General features: G+C 32.1%; 2 protein-coding genes across 2 annotated transcripts; both read left to right on the top strand.

Annotated features, from left to right (window-relative positions):
• Window positions 1-6056: 6056 nt before the first annotated feature.
• On the top strand, window positions 6057-10345 carry LOC108362394 (uncharacterized). The gene is made up of 4 exons (XM_017615330.1): window positions 6057-8047; window positions 8184-8323; window positions 9610-9894; window positions 10190-10345. Exons 1-4 carry the CDS (start codon window positions 8019-8021, stop codon window positions 10321-10323), a joined length of 588 nt encoding a protein of 195 aa, XP_017470819.1. The 5' UTR covers window positions 6057-8018; the 3' UTR covers window positions 10324-10345.
• A 2555-nt stretch (window positions 10346-12900) lies between these two features.
• LOC108362393 (uncharacterized) lies at window positions 12901-15528 on the top strand. The gene is made up of 3 exons (XM_017615329.1): window positions 12901-13303; window positions 13372-13896; window positions 15386-15528. Exons 1-3 carry the CDS (start codon window positions 13276-13278, stop codon window positions 15442-15444), a joined length of 612 nt encoding a protein of 203 aa, XP_017470818.1. The 5' UTR covers window positions 12901-13275; the 3' UTR covers window positions 15445-15528.
• Window positions 15529-16700: the final 1172 nt, after the last annotated feature.

Genomic DNA, 16700 nt, shown 5'->3' with positions numbered 1-16700 from the left:
TTATTTTTAGTATTAAAATTTTGTTTGAATTTTAAATAGGCTATAACACCTTAATTAAGATTAAAAAAGGCAAAGGCACATTTTAATCGAAACTTCTCTAAAATGAATGAATTAAATATATTGAACTGGAATTTGTTTACTGCCTCGCCAGGTTTAGCGGAAAAAACAGCCCCAGCGTGGAACGTAATTTCATTTCCAGCCGGATATTTACCGGACGTGAGTTGAATGGAAAATGTTTTTAGTTAATTGTTTTGCTAAATTTACGAGCTATGCAATTTTTCGTTTTTTTGCGTTTTCGGCCATATGCAAAATATTTCATTGCATATTTCGCAAATGGAGAATTTTCTTCATTTTTTTTCTGTTTTATCACAGAATTTACATATAAAATAAATATACAGAAAAATAAACAATAATACTTATAAAACTTGACAGCTTTTGGTTTGACACTTTAACAGATTTTACCAGCCACAATTTTTCGAATAAAATCTTGCAACATCTGACAGAGAGGGAACCTCATTTACTCACTTATTTGTAATCTCGTTTGCCAGAGATTCGAGTACGAAAACGCTTTTTGGTAAATTCTGGTAAAAACTTGAATTATCTGGCGATCTGAGGAACGCTGAATGAGGTTTTCTGTAACCAGTTAGTATTGCTTTCATGAATTCTTCAGAATAAATTTTGGAAGATAATACGAGTGGACAAGAAACCCGACCTGTTGCATTTGGCCATCGTTTCTTATGTAAATTTTTTTTTGCTGAATCCAAATATTAAATCAAAATATAAAAAGTTAGCAAAGTTTTTGTAATATAGCCAAATTTTTGTGTTTTGAAACAATTATTTAAAAAAATTTAAAAAACATTATCGCAGGCAGGACATTTTTTTTATTCTGCAAAGCCAATAAAAACTTGCAACATACGCCATTTTGACACTTTTTGACTAGGGGGATTTTCAATTTTTATTACATTCTTCAGTTACATAAATTCTGATTTGCTTAATTTACAATTTTTATAAAAAAATAATAATATGTAAATATGTACATTAGGATGCCTAACCATAAAAATTGCGGGTTTGCACAGAAAGTATAATTTTTTTATTTTATTTTAAGACATGCGCAAAAATATTTCGGACATTGTTTAAGATTTACGTCAGCTGGACCGATTTGAAATTATCTCAAAAACTTCCATTTTTTAGATTCCGTCGATAAAACTTTTTACATTTTTATGCGAACCTTTTAATTTTAAACTCTACAATTATATGAGGTATTTTTTAACTAATTTTATTTATAAAAAAAAACTCGTTATTTGGAGATATTTTCAAATATTTTAACATAAGTCTGAATATATGTATAATAAATTGTACAACTCCAGTGGAAAAATGCACTTTTTGGCGGGGCATGATAATGTACATTCACAGTTTTTTGCTTTTTTTTAATCTTATTTTCTCCCTTAAATTTCTGGCTTGGAGGCGAGTATCTAGGACACAAAAATCTACATCATCGAATGGTTTCAAGAAATTGCGTCAAACGATCAATTATAGTAAAATATAAACAAAAATTTAGATAAAAATTATGATAATTACAACTATTTATTATTTTTTTAAGAAATTAAAACACAAAATTAGAACAACCTTCACCATCAACTAAAATCATTTAAATTAAAATATTTTTACAGATAAGCCTAGCTGACGCTCATCGTTGGTTCTAGGCTGGAAAGAAGCTAAAAAACAAAAATTTTAATTCACGAAAGCCAAAAAAAAAGGAGAAATATATTTTATTTATATTATAAAAACCAAACATCTTAATTTACGAAAGCCAAAAAAAGTAGAAATATATTTAGAAGATTCCCTTAAATTGGAAATTTTGAAAATCAACTTTTGTTATTCCAAACTTGACAATCCGATTAAAGTTACGAGGCAACGGGAAATCTCGAAACTTGAAATTATTTTAAATATCAATAGTTTCAAAGGATATTTCAGGTATTTTTTTGTTTTTTTGTTTAAGAAAATAAAAAGAAATTTAATTAATAACGAATTACCACATACAAAAAAATATTAGTAAAGAAATATGCAATGTAGAGGAAGAAAATTTCCAAAATTCTGCAACTAGTTATTGTAATAAAAAATTTTAAAGAAAAATTTTAATAACAGCATGCCTACAAATGTCTACATATAATGTCAAAAAATAATACTTAAATGCAATATGAAACCGTTATAACTTTTAGAATGATGAATGTCTAACTAAAGTTTATGAAACACTATTGACAAAAAAGGAGATCCATTGATAACAAAAATAATGTCTGACTTGAAAAAAAAAAGTAATACAGAAATTGTTTGTGTTCATTTATTTTTGAATACAAAATTAGAATTGAAAAACAAAATTAAAAAAATGGCGCTTCCTATTTTTTTCAATCCTATATTTGGCATAAATTACATACTTTTGGAGTTTGAAAACAAATGATGCCACCGAGTTGTCACCACTGCAAGTCGACAATTTGTTTGTGCATATTTATGCATTCTGTATCCAGTTTGAGGATGCGAAATTTCTTAGTAGGAAAATTTTGAAATTTTAACGAGAAACTGAATGGATAAAAAAAATTAAAAATAAAGAATTTTGACTTGGATGATTCAGGGTTGCATTCACACATTTTTATTTTTTATTTTTTTATTTTATTTTTATTTTTATTTTTTTTTTTGTGGCCAATTGAGTGAAAGTATTATTGTATATGTATGTATGTGCGTATATGTATATTTCAACAATATTATGTATTACTTATCAATTAAATAAACGTAACAAGATTTGTACGTTGACTTCTAGTTTTAAACCTAATTTAAACTACCTCCATTAACAAATAAGTAAACGAATATGTTGCATGAGTGTGGAGCAACGGTATTTTAAGTAAATATATTTTATAATACAAATATATAAAATTTAATTAAAAAAACAACTGTTGATTGCGCTGTGGACTAATGTTCAAGTGTCAAGAAAAAAAAAACAATCATTTTCTAAATTTAGCTGAAAAATTCAAGTTTAATGCAAATACATACTAGTAGTAGTTAAACTTAAGTTGCTAACGCTCGACCTTTTGCTGAAGAGTTTCAAGTTATCAACTCAAAACGTCAAAATGCAATGAATTTTTTTTTTCTTTTATTTCTAAACTTCTGTAGATTGCCATGCCAAATGTGCGCAACCCCGGTTAGATGACAGTTTTCAACTGTTTAGGTTTCGCAAGTTAAACTTTTACTTCGAGTAAAAGAGACTGAAGCTTTGTATTTTTGACGTTTTGGAATGCACCCACAATTCGATGCGTTTTTTCGAACTTTGGAGCACTCTCTTCGGCCCAGCATGTAGGCAGGCAGCAACAATCTTTGTGTGAAAATATTTGAACCGTCGACTGATATTTTAATGTTTGAACTTAGAAATAAACTAAATTAATTATATGGAAGTAAAAGTAAGTTGAAAAAGTCATGCAGTTCTATGGAAATGTAAAAAAACAAATCGTCTAAAAGACAAACGTAAAGGACCTAAAGTGTAAAGTCAATGTTTTTTTAATTACAAAAAAAAATTAAACAATAAATAAAGCAAATTATTGAGTGTTAAATTGTAACGAAATCACAAGAAGCGGGCAACAATTGCCGGATATTACTTGCAAGCATACAGTGACTCAAACTAGTGCTCACATGAGGATTTTTTTGTTTGTTTTTCTTTTTTTTTTTTGTTCTTTTTTATAAAAATACAGTGCATGCTTTAACCAAAAGTAAATGTAGAAATCAAAGTCCTAAACTTTAAACAAAATTTAAAAAAAATTCAAAAAAAAGTATCAATATTTTTTAATATGGATATTTAGAACATTTCTTGTGTATGCAGTTTTATAGTATTTAGCAGAAGCGGCTCCGAAAAAATCACGTTGATTTCAAAAAAAATTTTTGTCGGCGGATTTTTGCGCTTTTTTGCATAGAAACATGAATTTCTTATGAGAAAAAATGCAAGATAGCTTGCAAAAAAAACTTAAAAAAACTTAATTTTTTATAACCTGCTCTTATTTTATACAAAAAACCGACAAAAGCTTACTAAAACTGTATGGGCACATCCAAAAATGTTCTAAAAATTCAAATTCAAAATTTCGAAATTTTGATTAAAATTTTTTGGCTTTTTAAAATTTTTTATAAAGCTTTAAACTGGTTTTCGTTTAAGCAACCACAATATTTTTATAAAAAAAAATCACAAAAAAAAGTTTACTTGCAAAACGTTGTGAATTCAAAAAAAAAACATGTGAACACTTGTATGAATCACTGTATAGACTAATCATAACGGTATAAAAAGTAAATAGATATTTTAAAATGAACTCAATTAAATCAAAATCGAATGCAATAAATAATGTTAAAATAAAAACAATGTATGTATGTATGTATGTTAATATGCAACTACCTATTGAATAGATAAAGAATAAAGCCGAAGAAAAAATTCAAGTAAAAAAGAAACCAACTAATACAGCGAAAAATCATAATACTATACAAGGAATAGCAGCTTTTGGGGATAGTTAGAAGAAAAAAAGAATATTCTAAACTTAACCATAGCACGAGAAAAAAAATTTTTGTTTACAAAAATATATAGAAAAGACTGCAAATGGAAATTACTTTCCAGTTTTCGCTCGCAATTCAGATTTTTTTTAATATTTTTCAACTTCCAGCTCTGTAAAGGCGTAATTCCAAAAACGCATACATATATTTACTACTAAATATTCGTTCGTTCTGCTTAATTCAATTTTTCAAATAATTCAGCCGCCCCCAAAAACAGCAAACAAGCAGCAAATACAAAGCACTAAAAAAAAAATATTAGCAAAATTTTTTAAAGATAACCAAGAATGCCAAGGGATTCAATTGGTGGAAAAATAAAACGGTGAAGTTATGTAAGTAATCATAAGTTGAAAACAGTTAGGTGTATAAAAATACTATACATATAAAAACTACTTATTATTATTGTTGTTGTCGAAAAATGAAATAAATGAAAATTCATAATAAATGCAAAGTGAAAAAAAAACAATACTGCAAAAAATTTATATACATAAATACTTAAATTATATACATACAAATACATATATTTAACTATATAATGAAAAACTACAATAATTATCAAAGTGCATAGGCAAAAAAAAAACTGAATCGCCAGATCTTCAACGTCCGTTTGGAGTTTGAACAGAAATTTCCAATTCTAGCGAAGTGAAAAAGAAACTAAATAAATAAAGACTCGATATTAAAAAATACACATACTTACGCAGAAAAAGTGTATTCTCTTAAACTGGAAAAAGCACCATAAGCCTCGACAGTTTCGACTTTGTTTAATGAAATTCTAAAAAAATTCTTGAAATATATTTTTTTTTCAAGTTTCGAGCTTTCACGTTTTTTCAAGTTTAGGCGACTCACAAAAAAGCTCAATTTCGTGATAAAATGTGGTGAGTATTGAGTTTATTGGAACTTAACATTTTTTTACAGCGATTTTCAATAAGCCAACGGACCATAACGAAAATTAAAAAAAAAAAAAATATTGTTCATATGTTTTGCTTCAATATTTGCTTAAGCTCGTGTGAAGTAAAAGTGTTCTCATCTTAGTACTATCCAATTAAAAAAATATAATACATCTATCTCACTCTTCTAGGATTAGAAAACATCTCTTTGCTGATTCTTCTGCCTATGAAGCCAGAGGCAATAGAATTTTGTTGGTGATGTGAGTAGCTCTTTACAGTTGCTCGACTATACTCAATTGTTACTCGCCGTTGAGCCTTTGTTGAGCCTCGGATTACGGTAAAAGAGAGTGAGCTACAATTAAGCCACTCCAGCATGCAAATTTATTTGGTTTAAGGGTTCACTGAGGTGCGACCGCTTGGAACAAGTGCCTCGCCATTTATGTAAACCTTACCATGTTCACGTAAAAACTCCTTTCAACTGAAAGGTAAACACGCCTTGGACGAGGTCCCCTCTCCCTCTCTTATTATGGCGACACCGGCTTCTTAATGAGGAATACGCAGCTTCTCGGTTTGTTGATACCCTCGATAAAAGAAAGCCAGAGATGCAATGGGCGGAGAAAGATAAGAAAATCATAGGAGCTTGGGACGTCTTTCCTTTTTTTTATGGAAAAGGGGCGCAAGTTCGGTGTCGGATTTATGGTGGTAGAGAGACTTCGTCGTCTACGACTGTCGTTCAGCATCTCGATCATTTGTGGTCACGTCACGATGGAAGGAAAGGACGATCAACTAACTCTTTGATCTCTCTAGTGAGCTCTGCGCCACTTTCTCCTGCATAAAAATCGTGCTAGGCGACAAAGATAATATTTTTCTTTCTATAATTTTTGGCTGGCAATTTTTCCGACAGGGTAGTAGTATAATTTTCGTTCGAATAATGAACGCCGAAACCGCTTTGTCTTTCGACACAATTTGGAAACATGGTAGTTTTTATCACCAAGTACCAGCATAAGAAGATTCATAAGACTATGTGGATGTAAGCGAATAGGAAAACACGATACCTAATGGGCCATATTGCGATAGAACCTTGGACACGCTTTCAGTGTGTCAGCAACTTGGATCGCTATCCATCGGATATTGTGTCTAAGAAAAGATATTCGCACGCCGTTGTAAAGCAAAGAACGTACGTTTTAATGCACGAGGAAACCTCGACGTTGAAAAGTTGCGACGGCTACAGACAGCCAATAGACTCAGCTTTCACTTCTACTCGAATATAGCATTACCCACCACACCGACCCCTGCAAACAACAGGCTCACATGCCGCGCTCTATACGTACCGCCGCTATGGAATGAATACGCCCATGTAGTGAGTGTAACATTGAGCACAACTTTAAGCTCCGTTCTCCTCTTCGCGACTCATTGTCTTTCGATTCTTTACTCTAATGTTGGAATGCGTGAAAGAGCTGCCAATTTGAATAGCAACGGCAACATACACATACAACATAAGAAACGTAACCGGTCTAAGGGCTAACGAAGAAAAGACAAAATGCTTTCAAGCCATCCACAAAGAGTCTTTACGTATTTGGGTCACACATTATTGTTGGTAAATACTTAAGATCCAGCATAAACACCACCAATAATGTCAGCCTGTAGATCAAGCGGAGAATAAGTCTTGCCAACAAATGCTACTTTGAGCTCGAAAGACAATTTAAAAGCAAAGTCTCTCTCGAAGAAGAAAAATTACGCTCTGGCTCCTTTATCATCAGCGTTCTTTTATAAAGCGGAAAAACATGGACGATGTTAACGTAAAGTTGGCAAGGCTCTCGAGTGAACTATTTTACGAAAGATCGATGGCCCTGTTTGCGGGGGCTATGGGTACCGTATAAAAAGGAACCACGATCTGAATGAGCTTTATAATGGCATGGACATAGTTAAGCGAGTAAAACCGATTGCATTGGCTATGGGTATGATGGTGAAAAGATTCTTCTACTCGGCAGCCATAGATGAACAACGAAAGCAATGGCGCCCACAAATCCAATGGACACAAAAAAAAGACATGTCTGCTCTTGCGTTAAACAACTAGCGCAACTGAGCAAAGAAGAAGCAAATGGCAAAGTTTTTGGTCTTGGCCCAAACCGACAAACGCATGTGTAGTGTCAAAAAAGAGGAAGCTGAATTGATTTGTCCAGAGTTTCAACTCTAGGGACACCTACTTTGTTTCCTGCTGATTTACAAAACTTGTATTTATTTACATATTTATTTTTCTTGCTTGACTCTCATTTTCAAATTGGCTTCATTGAAAAGGATTTGTTGTGTTATATTTTTTGAAATTCAATTTAACTGTTGACATTGAATTTATTTACTAACATTAACCAAGCTACGGATCCCAACTACTACTTGCAACTAAGGTAACCAAATAATCCACGGTTGGTGACTTGTGCAACCAGCTAAATGCATGACAACAAATTAAAATAGAGCAAACAATAAACAATTGCTTAAATTGAAACGCGTTTTGATTAAAATTGCGTTAAAGAAAACCTTTTTCTAAATACAAACAAAAAAACTATGGATCCTACTAAGCAACTTGGAATTGGGTGAGTAACGCGCTAATAAAAAAAGTTTAAACTAAATAATGATTTTTATGTACATACATACATACATACTTATATACTCGTAAAATAATTACTTCATGATTAATTCATGATTCATTTTCAATACAACTCACAACAGCAAAGAGACAGTGAGGACAGAGCAGCTGGCGCGTCGAAATTTTCAGAAAAAATGGGCCAAACTTGGTGATCAAAAATTTAATAAATTCTATAACCAAAATGAAGTCAACCAGCAATTGAAAGATGTACTCAGAAAACAAGGTGAGAGAGAGAGGTGGTCAGTTAGAAAAAAAAGTTGTTTTTATCGCACGAACATACAAATTTATATGTACAGTCAGTCAATAAAGTTTAGGTACAGCGAGTTTTTTAGAATACGGCAACTATTTTTTAAATATTTTATTTTTCGCAAATTTTTTATAAAAATATGGTTAATTCTACCACAAAAACCCCAAAAAGCAAAGTTTCAAACCTTGTGCGAAATTAAAGAAAATTCTGCAAAATTTCATTCAAATATTGCACTTTTTATTTACGCTCTCTTGAAAAAATTTGAGCATGCAGTTTTTTAGCCCATTCAATTTTAGTACAATAAAGTGCAAGTATGAGGAAGCTAGGACTTACCGTTGATTTTTGGGAAATTTTTTTGTTGAAGGTGTCGCACATTTTTTCCATATAAAAAAATTATCAAACATTATTTTATATGGAGAAAATGAGCGCCACCTTCAACAAAAAAATAAATTCCAAAAATCAATGGTAAGTCCAAGCCACCACAAACTTGCACTTTGGTATACAAAAATTGAATGGGCTCAAAAACTGCATACCCAACTTCTTTCTAGAGAGCGTAAATAAAAAGTGCAATTTTTGAATGAAATTTTACCGAATTTTCTTTAGTTTTGCATAAGGTTTGGAACTCTGATTTTTGGGTTTTTTGTTGTAGAATTTACCATATTTTTATAAAAAATGAGCGAAAAATAAAATATTTAAAAAATAGTTTACCTTATTGTAAAAAATTCACTGTACCTAAACTTTATTGACTGGCTGTATGTGCATTAGGGTGGTCCAAAAATGCATGCGAAAAAGTAAAGTCGGAATTTGTATGCTCTCAGCCCCTAGGATTGTTCTATACCGTGAAAAACTGTTTCCCTATTTTTTATTTTGAAATCAAAAAATATTTAGAGGTCGCTCAAGCGCCCAAATTTTCCATGTATTTTTATATGGGGAAAAAACAACCTTGCGTAGGAACCGTATATAATACTTAAAAATCAATATTTTTCTGTCGGAAAACTCTGTATATGTACGAGACTCCCAATAATAATACCCAATTGTTTATTTAACCATTTTTCATCGCAACTATAACTTATAGGTCCGCCAAGAACCCATAAAAACCACGAAAAATGCATTCGATATACTTAAAACCATCCTAGGGGTGAGAGCATTACAATTCCGACTTTATTGTTTTTGGACCACCCTAATGTACATATATATGTACCTATCGAGCAATATACGAGTAGTTATGTACTAATGAATTTGAAATTGCATCGTTTTTCCAGAACTATGCCCCTTCAAATATACCGGTCAAGGTGATTCATATTTCCTTTCACCCGACATGTACAACTCATTGGTAGCCAAATGTCGTTGTGGTCGTCAGCGAAGTGAAACACATATTTTAAAATGTTTGCAAAAGACAGAAAATATATTTAATAAAGCAGCATCTTCAAAAGCTGTTGAGGTCAACAACGCTTCTAGGCAAGAGCAGAATGCTAAAAATGAAGGCAAATCCGTGAAAGTTGATAACAAATACGCTGCTGACGTGTCACTACCAAAAACTACAAATTGTACGTATTCATGCGAATGAGATTGATTATGAAATATTTTAGAAGCTTGATAATATGGCCAGTCTTTAATGAGCCAAAAATGGAAGTTCATCTCTCAATCAAGCGTTTATCAAACACTCCTTAATACTTAATAGTGTCGCGTAATAACTTCCATTTACGTACATACATATGTATATGGAGCTCCCGTCTATCACATCTGCCCGTCAGGCTTCAACACCCGCTGAGCTTAGCAATATTTTTCTTTAATAAGTATACCGTACAAATATACTATGTATAATTCTGTGTCTCTTTACAGCTTTGATTGGTTGGCAAAAACGTCCTTCCAGCTACAGGGAATGGGAAAACTCGATGAAGCATATTTCACCAATCGCCACTATGACTGAACCACGTCTGACTCAAACAGCATACCATGTTTTACATATTGCCTAAATTTATAACAATTATGTTAAACAAATACATCTTTCTTATTATTTAAAATGCAAAATTTTTAGCATAACATAGTCATAAGCAGAGAACGGATTTTATGGAAATTGCCTTTTTTTCTGCTAAAGAGATAGAGTATATTCCATTAAGAATGTCCACGAATTAGCTTTCCCTGATTCCAACACACATTTGATGTTGCTTTTTTTAAGATATTTGCCTTTTTCGCCTTTTCTACCTTTAATTGCCCGTATTCCTGATAATATGAAAGTTTTAAATGTTCCATATTTAAATTGGGCGCCACTGTTGTCAACTTACGTCGAGCGCAAGTCTAGTATATTTTTTCAAGCGAAAATCGAATGAAAACGCTTTCAGAAATCTTCAAAATAAATCTTGTTGTTCATTGTAACTACAACTATAGAGATTAAAGTTTTGTGAGTTAAAAACTCGGAAGAAGAAAATAGTCAAAGATTTACAATACAAATTTTTCATATAATGAAACTATGTAGTTCATAGTTTTTCTCTTTTTACATGTAAAATAAACATTACTACAATAAATGTATTTTTTGATTAAATATTTTTCGGTTTTTATCTTTTTTAGTACCCTCTTTTGCCTTTTTTGCGATTCCTAGTGCCTTTTCCAGCCTATTTCGCTATTTTATTTTGCCTTTTTTATAGGTTTTTAGCTCCTAAAAATCCGTTCCCTGGTTATAAATATTCGCAAGGTATTTAATGAGGTGCATTGTCGAGATATCGTACAGTTTTTAACAGTTAAAAATATTTTTGGAGGGTTACTTGATGAAGGAGAAGATAATAACTAGAAGTTGTATAACTAATTTTCTTACGGACAGCGTAAAATTATTGTCATCTAAATCATCGGCCTGAACAAACGCAACGTCTATTCTGCCTTTTTTTATAGTTGGATATGGGGTGAGTAGGTATGGAGTTCAACAAGTGCAATGGTAATATCCGATGAGGCAACTGTCTCGGAGTATTTGAAATAAAGATTCTGCCGAAGGTTTATGGGCATTTGCACGTTGGTAATGGACTTTTTTTTTGTTAAAGCTAACACAAAAAACAGTACTCGGATTACGTTTCGTCAATTGTGCTGTTTTCGATGAAGAAGGCAGATCAGCTTATGTATAAAAACACAGCTGGTTTTCTAGTTTTCCATGCTATGACGAACGAATGTACACAATAACCACAAGCCTTTAAACTGTTCATCGCAGTTTCAGCTGGTGGTAGCAGAGGAAGAGAGTGGTCTATTTTGCGACGGAAAGACATGGAAGAGAAAGCGTTGACTCCATTAGGCATTTCCAATTAACTTCTTTTGGCACAGAAGAAATTCGAATCTACGCCAAAATCGCTTACGCGGTTATACCGACAAACAAGAGTAGGAAGAAGAAGGTAGATTACGGTAACATATCATGGCCGAATAGGGGATGGGAAATTATTCTGAAAGACGACATTGGTAAAGACTTCTGTTTAATCAATTTAGTATATCTATTTATCATTATTTTCTATGAGCCAGCGACATTTTTTCGACACCCAGCCTAGTGGATAGTACTGTATAAATATCTATATATCTATGTACGTGCCGATAAAAATCCCCTTTTAATAATGCGTTATAAGATTAACTCATTCCTAAAGCTCTACCCAGAATTGCAGCGGATGACGGTAGTGACGCAGTGAAATCCGTCAGAGTAAGCACGATTGCAGCGCGCGACAGTTGTCATTTTGATTTGAAAATTATCATTAAAATGAAATATTATTGTTGACAACTGTCGTTGCTTGAGCTCATCTGCTCTTTTGCCAGAGTGCTATTGTTTCGGTACAAGCGTGTGTGTAGATTTGCTGAAAAAAAAACGGATGAAAACATTGCCAAACTTGTGAACCCGCTGGGCGGTAAAATTAGAAATAAATTTAAATCAACCGAAAAATGTCGGCGGTAAAACTGCTGCCTCCGCAATTATGAGCCATTCCATATGCCTTTGTGAGTTTTAAATTTGACAGCGTTTAACCGTCGTTCGCTGCAGTTCTGGGTGGAGCTTTATGCATTTGATCTAATTTTCTTTGGGAATCACAAATTTCTACCAAACTTAGCCACAAACAAGTAATTTTTAAGCAAAAAACAAAACCGACTTCAATTCTCATATAAAAATTTTAGATTATCGTTAATCTGTTCATGATTCCATGATCGGATTTAAACCAAAACTAGAATGGGATCACTTGTGAGGTAACATCTTTCCTTTAAAAAAAGAATTATAGAAATCGGTTAACGTGGTCCAATGTAATGCGGTAACATGCATAAAAAATAAAATAAAAATTATTGCTACGAATTGATAACCTTCCTCCTTTTTGTGAAGTCAAAAAATGCAATTAACAGAAAAATATGAATTTTTCAACTAATAAGGCATGTGTTTAGGATATCGTATGCTAATTAAAATATTAATTACTTAATTTTTACAATTTATTTTTATAAGAAGTGAGTTATTAATTTTTTGCTGATGCCTCTTAAAAAACGTGTGAATTACTATACTTAATTGCTGCCAATATTAGAAATATACATACATACATATGTAAAAGGGCAATGGTAATGTTAACATCTTAATGAGCGTAGTTTGCCGCTCTAAAATTTAAGGAATGTTTGATTGCTGCTGCTGAGTCAAGTTCAAGTTTTGAGATTTGTTTTTGTAATTGACGTGAATATGGCATGAGTTTAAAAGAGAACAACGTAAACATTTGCATAAATAATAAATGTCTCTTAACTTGTTTTTAACTATACAAATCGCGCTCGGGGTATTTCTTTTTTTTTGTGTTTTCCGATCTACTCTTCAATCTACTAGTGCTACTACAGATTACTTATACCTAGTGGAGAGCTAAGCTAGAAATCAATTGAGTTTCGCATATCGGCGTGTTAACATCACACACAAAAAAAAAGAAAAAACAGATGCCAACAAAATGACGAGCACCTGCTACAGTTGCACAGGTGTTTACCACTATGAATATTAATAAATATCTGTAGCTACTAATTTTAAATTCACTACATTTTCTTAGTACTACTCGTTTTATTGGTCACCATGGCGTATGCTGCACCACCGCTACAACAAAAGCATCGAATAGCCAATACCTCACAGAAGCGTCTGAAGCGACAAGTTTTCTCGAATGATTTTGATATGATTGATAATCCATTCTTTACACCAGCAGATGATGATTTTGAACCAAACACTTTCACTCGCCCGCAATGGGGACGACGTCCAGCTCCTGGCCAACCGCTGATATTTAGTAATGATGGACAACAAAAATCTGGAACTACAACGCAAACAACACCACCATCAACAACAACAACAACAACAACACAATTGTCATCTAGCGTCGCTAATTCGAATGTAGTTTTCGTAAATAATCAGCCCGTTATTGCTACTATGGAACCATTTATTGCAGCTACCACAGCTTCGCCAGCGTTTTTAAGGTGCTTCGGCAGCTGTCCTACCACGTCGGAATATAATCCTATATGTGCTAGTAATCGACAGCAATATCAGAATCCGCAGAAGTTTGATTGTGCGAGGCGGTGTGGTGCAGGTGAGTCAGTTATAAATACTGCATACGTTTGTATGTACATTAGATCGTACCACCTTACAAGCAACAAAAGAAAAAAAGTTCGCCGTGCATTCGTGAGTCTAAGTATTTTTACCAGACAATTTCAAAAAAAAAAAAATGCAAAAATGCCGAACTTTTTTTCTGGTACGGTCTAATGAAAACACATACAGTGGTCGGAAAAATTATAGCCGCAAACAAAACCCTTGTAAATCCATGTTTCAAACCGTTGATTTTTTAGAAATTTTTTTATCCCATTTGCTACATTAACGAATAAATACAATTTAATAACCTAAAAATTAACGGTAAATTTTAACCATTTATCTTGTTAATACTACGTTCAACTTGACGAGTTAAGCATGAACCAGTTAAATGAACAAAACATGTTTATAAACAAGTTAAATCGCATGCAATTGTTGCTGGAAAATTTAACCAGTTAAATAATTTAATTCGTTTGAAAACCAGTTCGGTGCAGAGTTGTATCAGAAAGCCTTCTGCTACAGCCAATCAGAAAGAGAAAGTCACTAAGCTTCGCGTTGAAATTTCCAAAATCAAGAGAAAATTTTTAAAAATTCATTTCGTACATGCATACTTAAAGATGTACATTAGAGTGCCTCGCCAAAAAAAGTTGCTGTTTTTCCACCGGCATTATAAAATTTATGATATTATAAAACTTCCGCCAAAAAATTTCGGACAAGTGTTACCTCCAAAAGTTTCATTTTTAACAAATAAAATTAGTTTTAAAAATACTTTTTCCTAATAAATTACATATGATGAAAGAGGAGTTAGAGCTTAAAAGTTCCGCATAAAATTTAAAAATTTTACCAGCTGATTCAAAATAATGAAATTTTTGGTGCTACTATACATGGATCTAGCTTACTTAAATCTTAAAATTTTTCTGAAATATTTTGACGTAAGTCTTAAAATGCATATAATTTTCTGTATAATTCCGATGGAAAAACTATAATATTTTTTTTTTGTATAGAGAGTGATGCACACTAATGTCCAAAATCTATACAACGTTTTGCCCAATCATGCATACTAATGTCCAAAATCTATAAAACTTTTTGCCCATTCAGCGCAGCGAAGAGCACAATTTAAGATGCCTATCGCTGTAGAAGATCCAGTCGATACACGTACATAATTTTGATACTTGTGTGCGTATTTTTGTAAGATAAAAATATGCACATAGGATACACCATTTATAAAATTCATAGTTTTTAGTAATTCAAAATAAAGCATCTTGTTACAGCAACTGGTTTATTTAATGGATCTTTGGTATGTATTACCTTACCATAGTGAACTGCCTAAGGTCATTGCTGACACGGCCTTCTTCGCCAAAAAAAATATTCCACGTTTACCTTGAATAATTCACTTACACACAAAGTCATTAAAACAAAATTGCTTACATTAAATCACGTACGTTTCGTCGTCTTAAGTATGTTTTACTCAAATTTTTTTTTCATCTTTGCAGACATCCAGATCGTGCGTCGCGGCGCCTGCCAAGGTCTATTCCCCATGCAACGCGGATAATACTTACTTAGTAATTGTATCTACATATTTATAAACATAAATTTTTGTTGTATAGTTACCAACTAAAATACGTACATATGTATGAATTTATTACTTTTTTTTTGTATTTATGTAAACTAGTGTTCGCCCAGCGGTTGAAATTCAACCGATAAAATTAAGGATAGTTTATGTAAGTTGAATGAGCTAAAATAACATTAGTTTGAATGGGTTAAGTGGAGGGGAGTTTAGCTTAGTACTTGGCATAACATAACATAACCATAACATAAGAATAAATAACATAACATATGAAGCATAACACACCACAATATAACATCGCACACTCTTCAGTTGTATTTCCNAAGTTGTGACAAACGAACTGATTTTACCGTATAATTTTTGCCGGCAAATGTAATGAATGCATGTAACGTATAAATAAATACTAAATGTAGTTAATACTTTTTAAAAATAAAAAAATTTATATATGTATGTATTTCTACGATAGCTTGTTATGTATGCTAGCCCATAGTCAATAAACATTGTGATACCTGTTTTTTCATTGCTGTTGCAACAAAAACATACCATACCAACATACCAAGATATTAATAATATTTTGCTCGTGCCGGTTCCAGAGTTCGTTAAACTAGTTCTGTTCATCTTGTCTACACACATACATATGCATTGCATGTCAACAAAACATACCCAACAAGCAAAATAAACTTAAAGAAAGTTTTTTTTAAGTTTTCAATTATAAACATTAAGCTTACAAAACGTTGAATTTTTGTTTATAAAACGCTTGAAAGTAAGCGTAATATAATCGAAAAGGAACATTGGTTATAAGCGTATAAATATAAACTTGTAATAAAGGTTCAAAAGAAAGCTTTTTATAAGCGTAAGAGTGTAAACTTATAATAAAGGTTCAAAAAAGTTTTTTATAAGCGTATGAATATAAACTTACTAAAAATTTTCAAATGAAAGCTTTTTATAAACATTTTTATAACCCTTTAATTAAAGATATTTCATTAAAAACTCATACATAGATTGCTTAACATCTAGAAACTAAACGAAATGCGAATTTTCAGCGGACTCATCTACAGTCGCGAAAATATAAATAGGGAATGACGTTTTAGCATACAAATTCACAATAACACATACAAATTAAGCATAAAAAAGTTAATTATTACATCTTGTTGCGTGCTTTCAATTACTTGCGGTTATTGGCAAATTGGAAAAGCGACATCGATGCAGCTATATATTCCGCTTCATCGCCGCCATTCTCA

The sequence above is a fragment of the Rhagoletis zephyria genome, unplaced genomic scaffold, assembly GCF_001687245.7.
Source record: "Rhagoletis zephyria isolate East Lansing unplaced genomic scaffold, Rhagoletis_zephyria_1.1 Rzeph_scaffold_01000, whole genome shotgun sequence".
NCBI classification, from domain to species: domain Eukaryota; kingdom Metazoa; phylum Arthropoda; class Insecta; order Diptera; family Tephritidae; genus Rhagoletis; species Rhagoletis zephyria.
The sequence above is the reverse complement of the archived record's forward strand: the minus strand, read 5'-3'. Positions and strand labels throughout refer to the sequence as shown.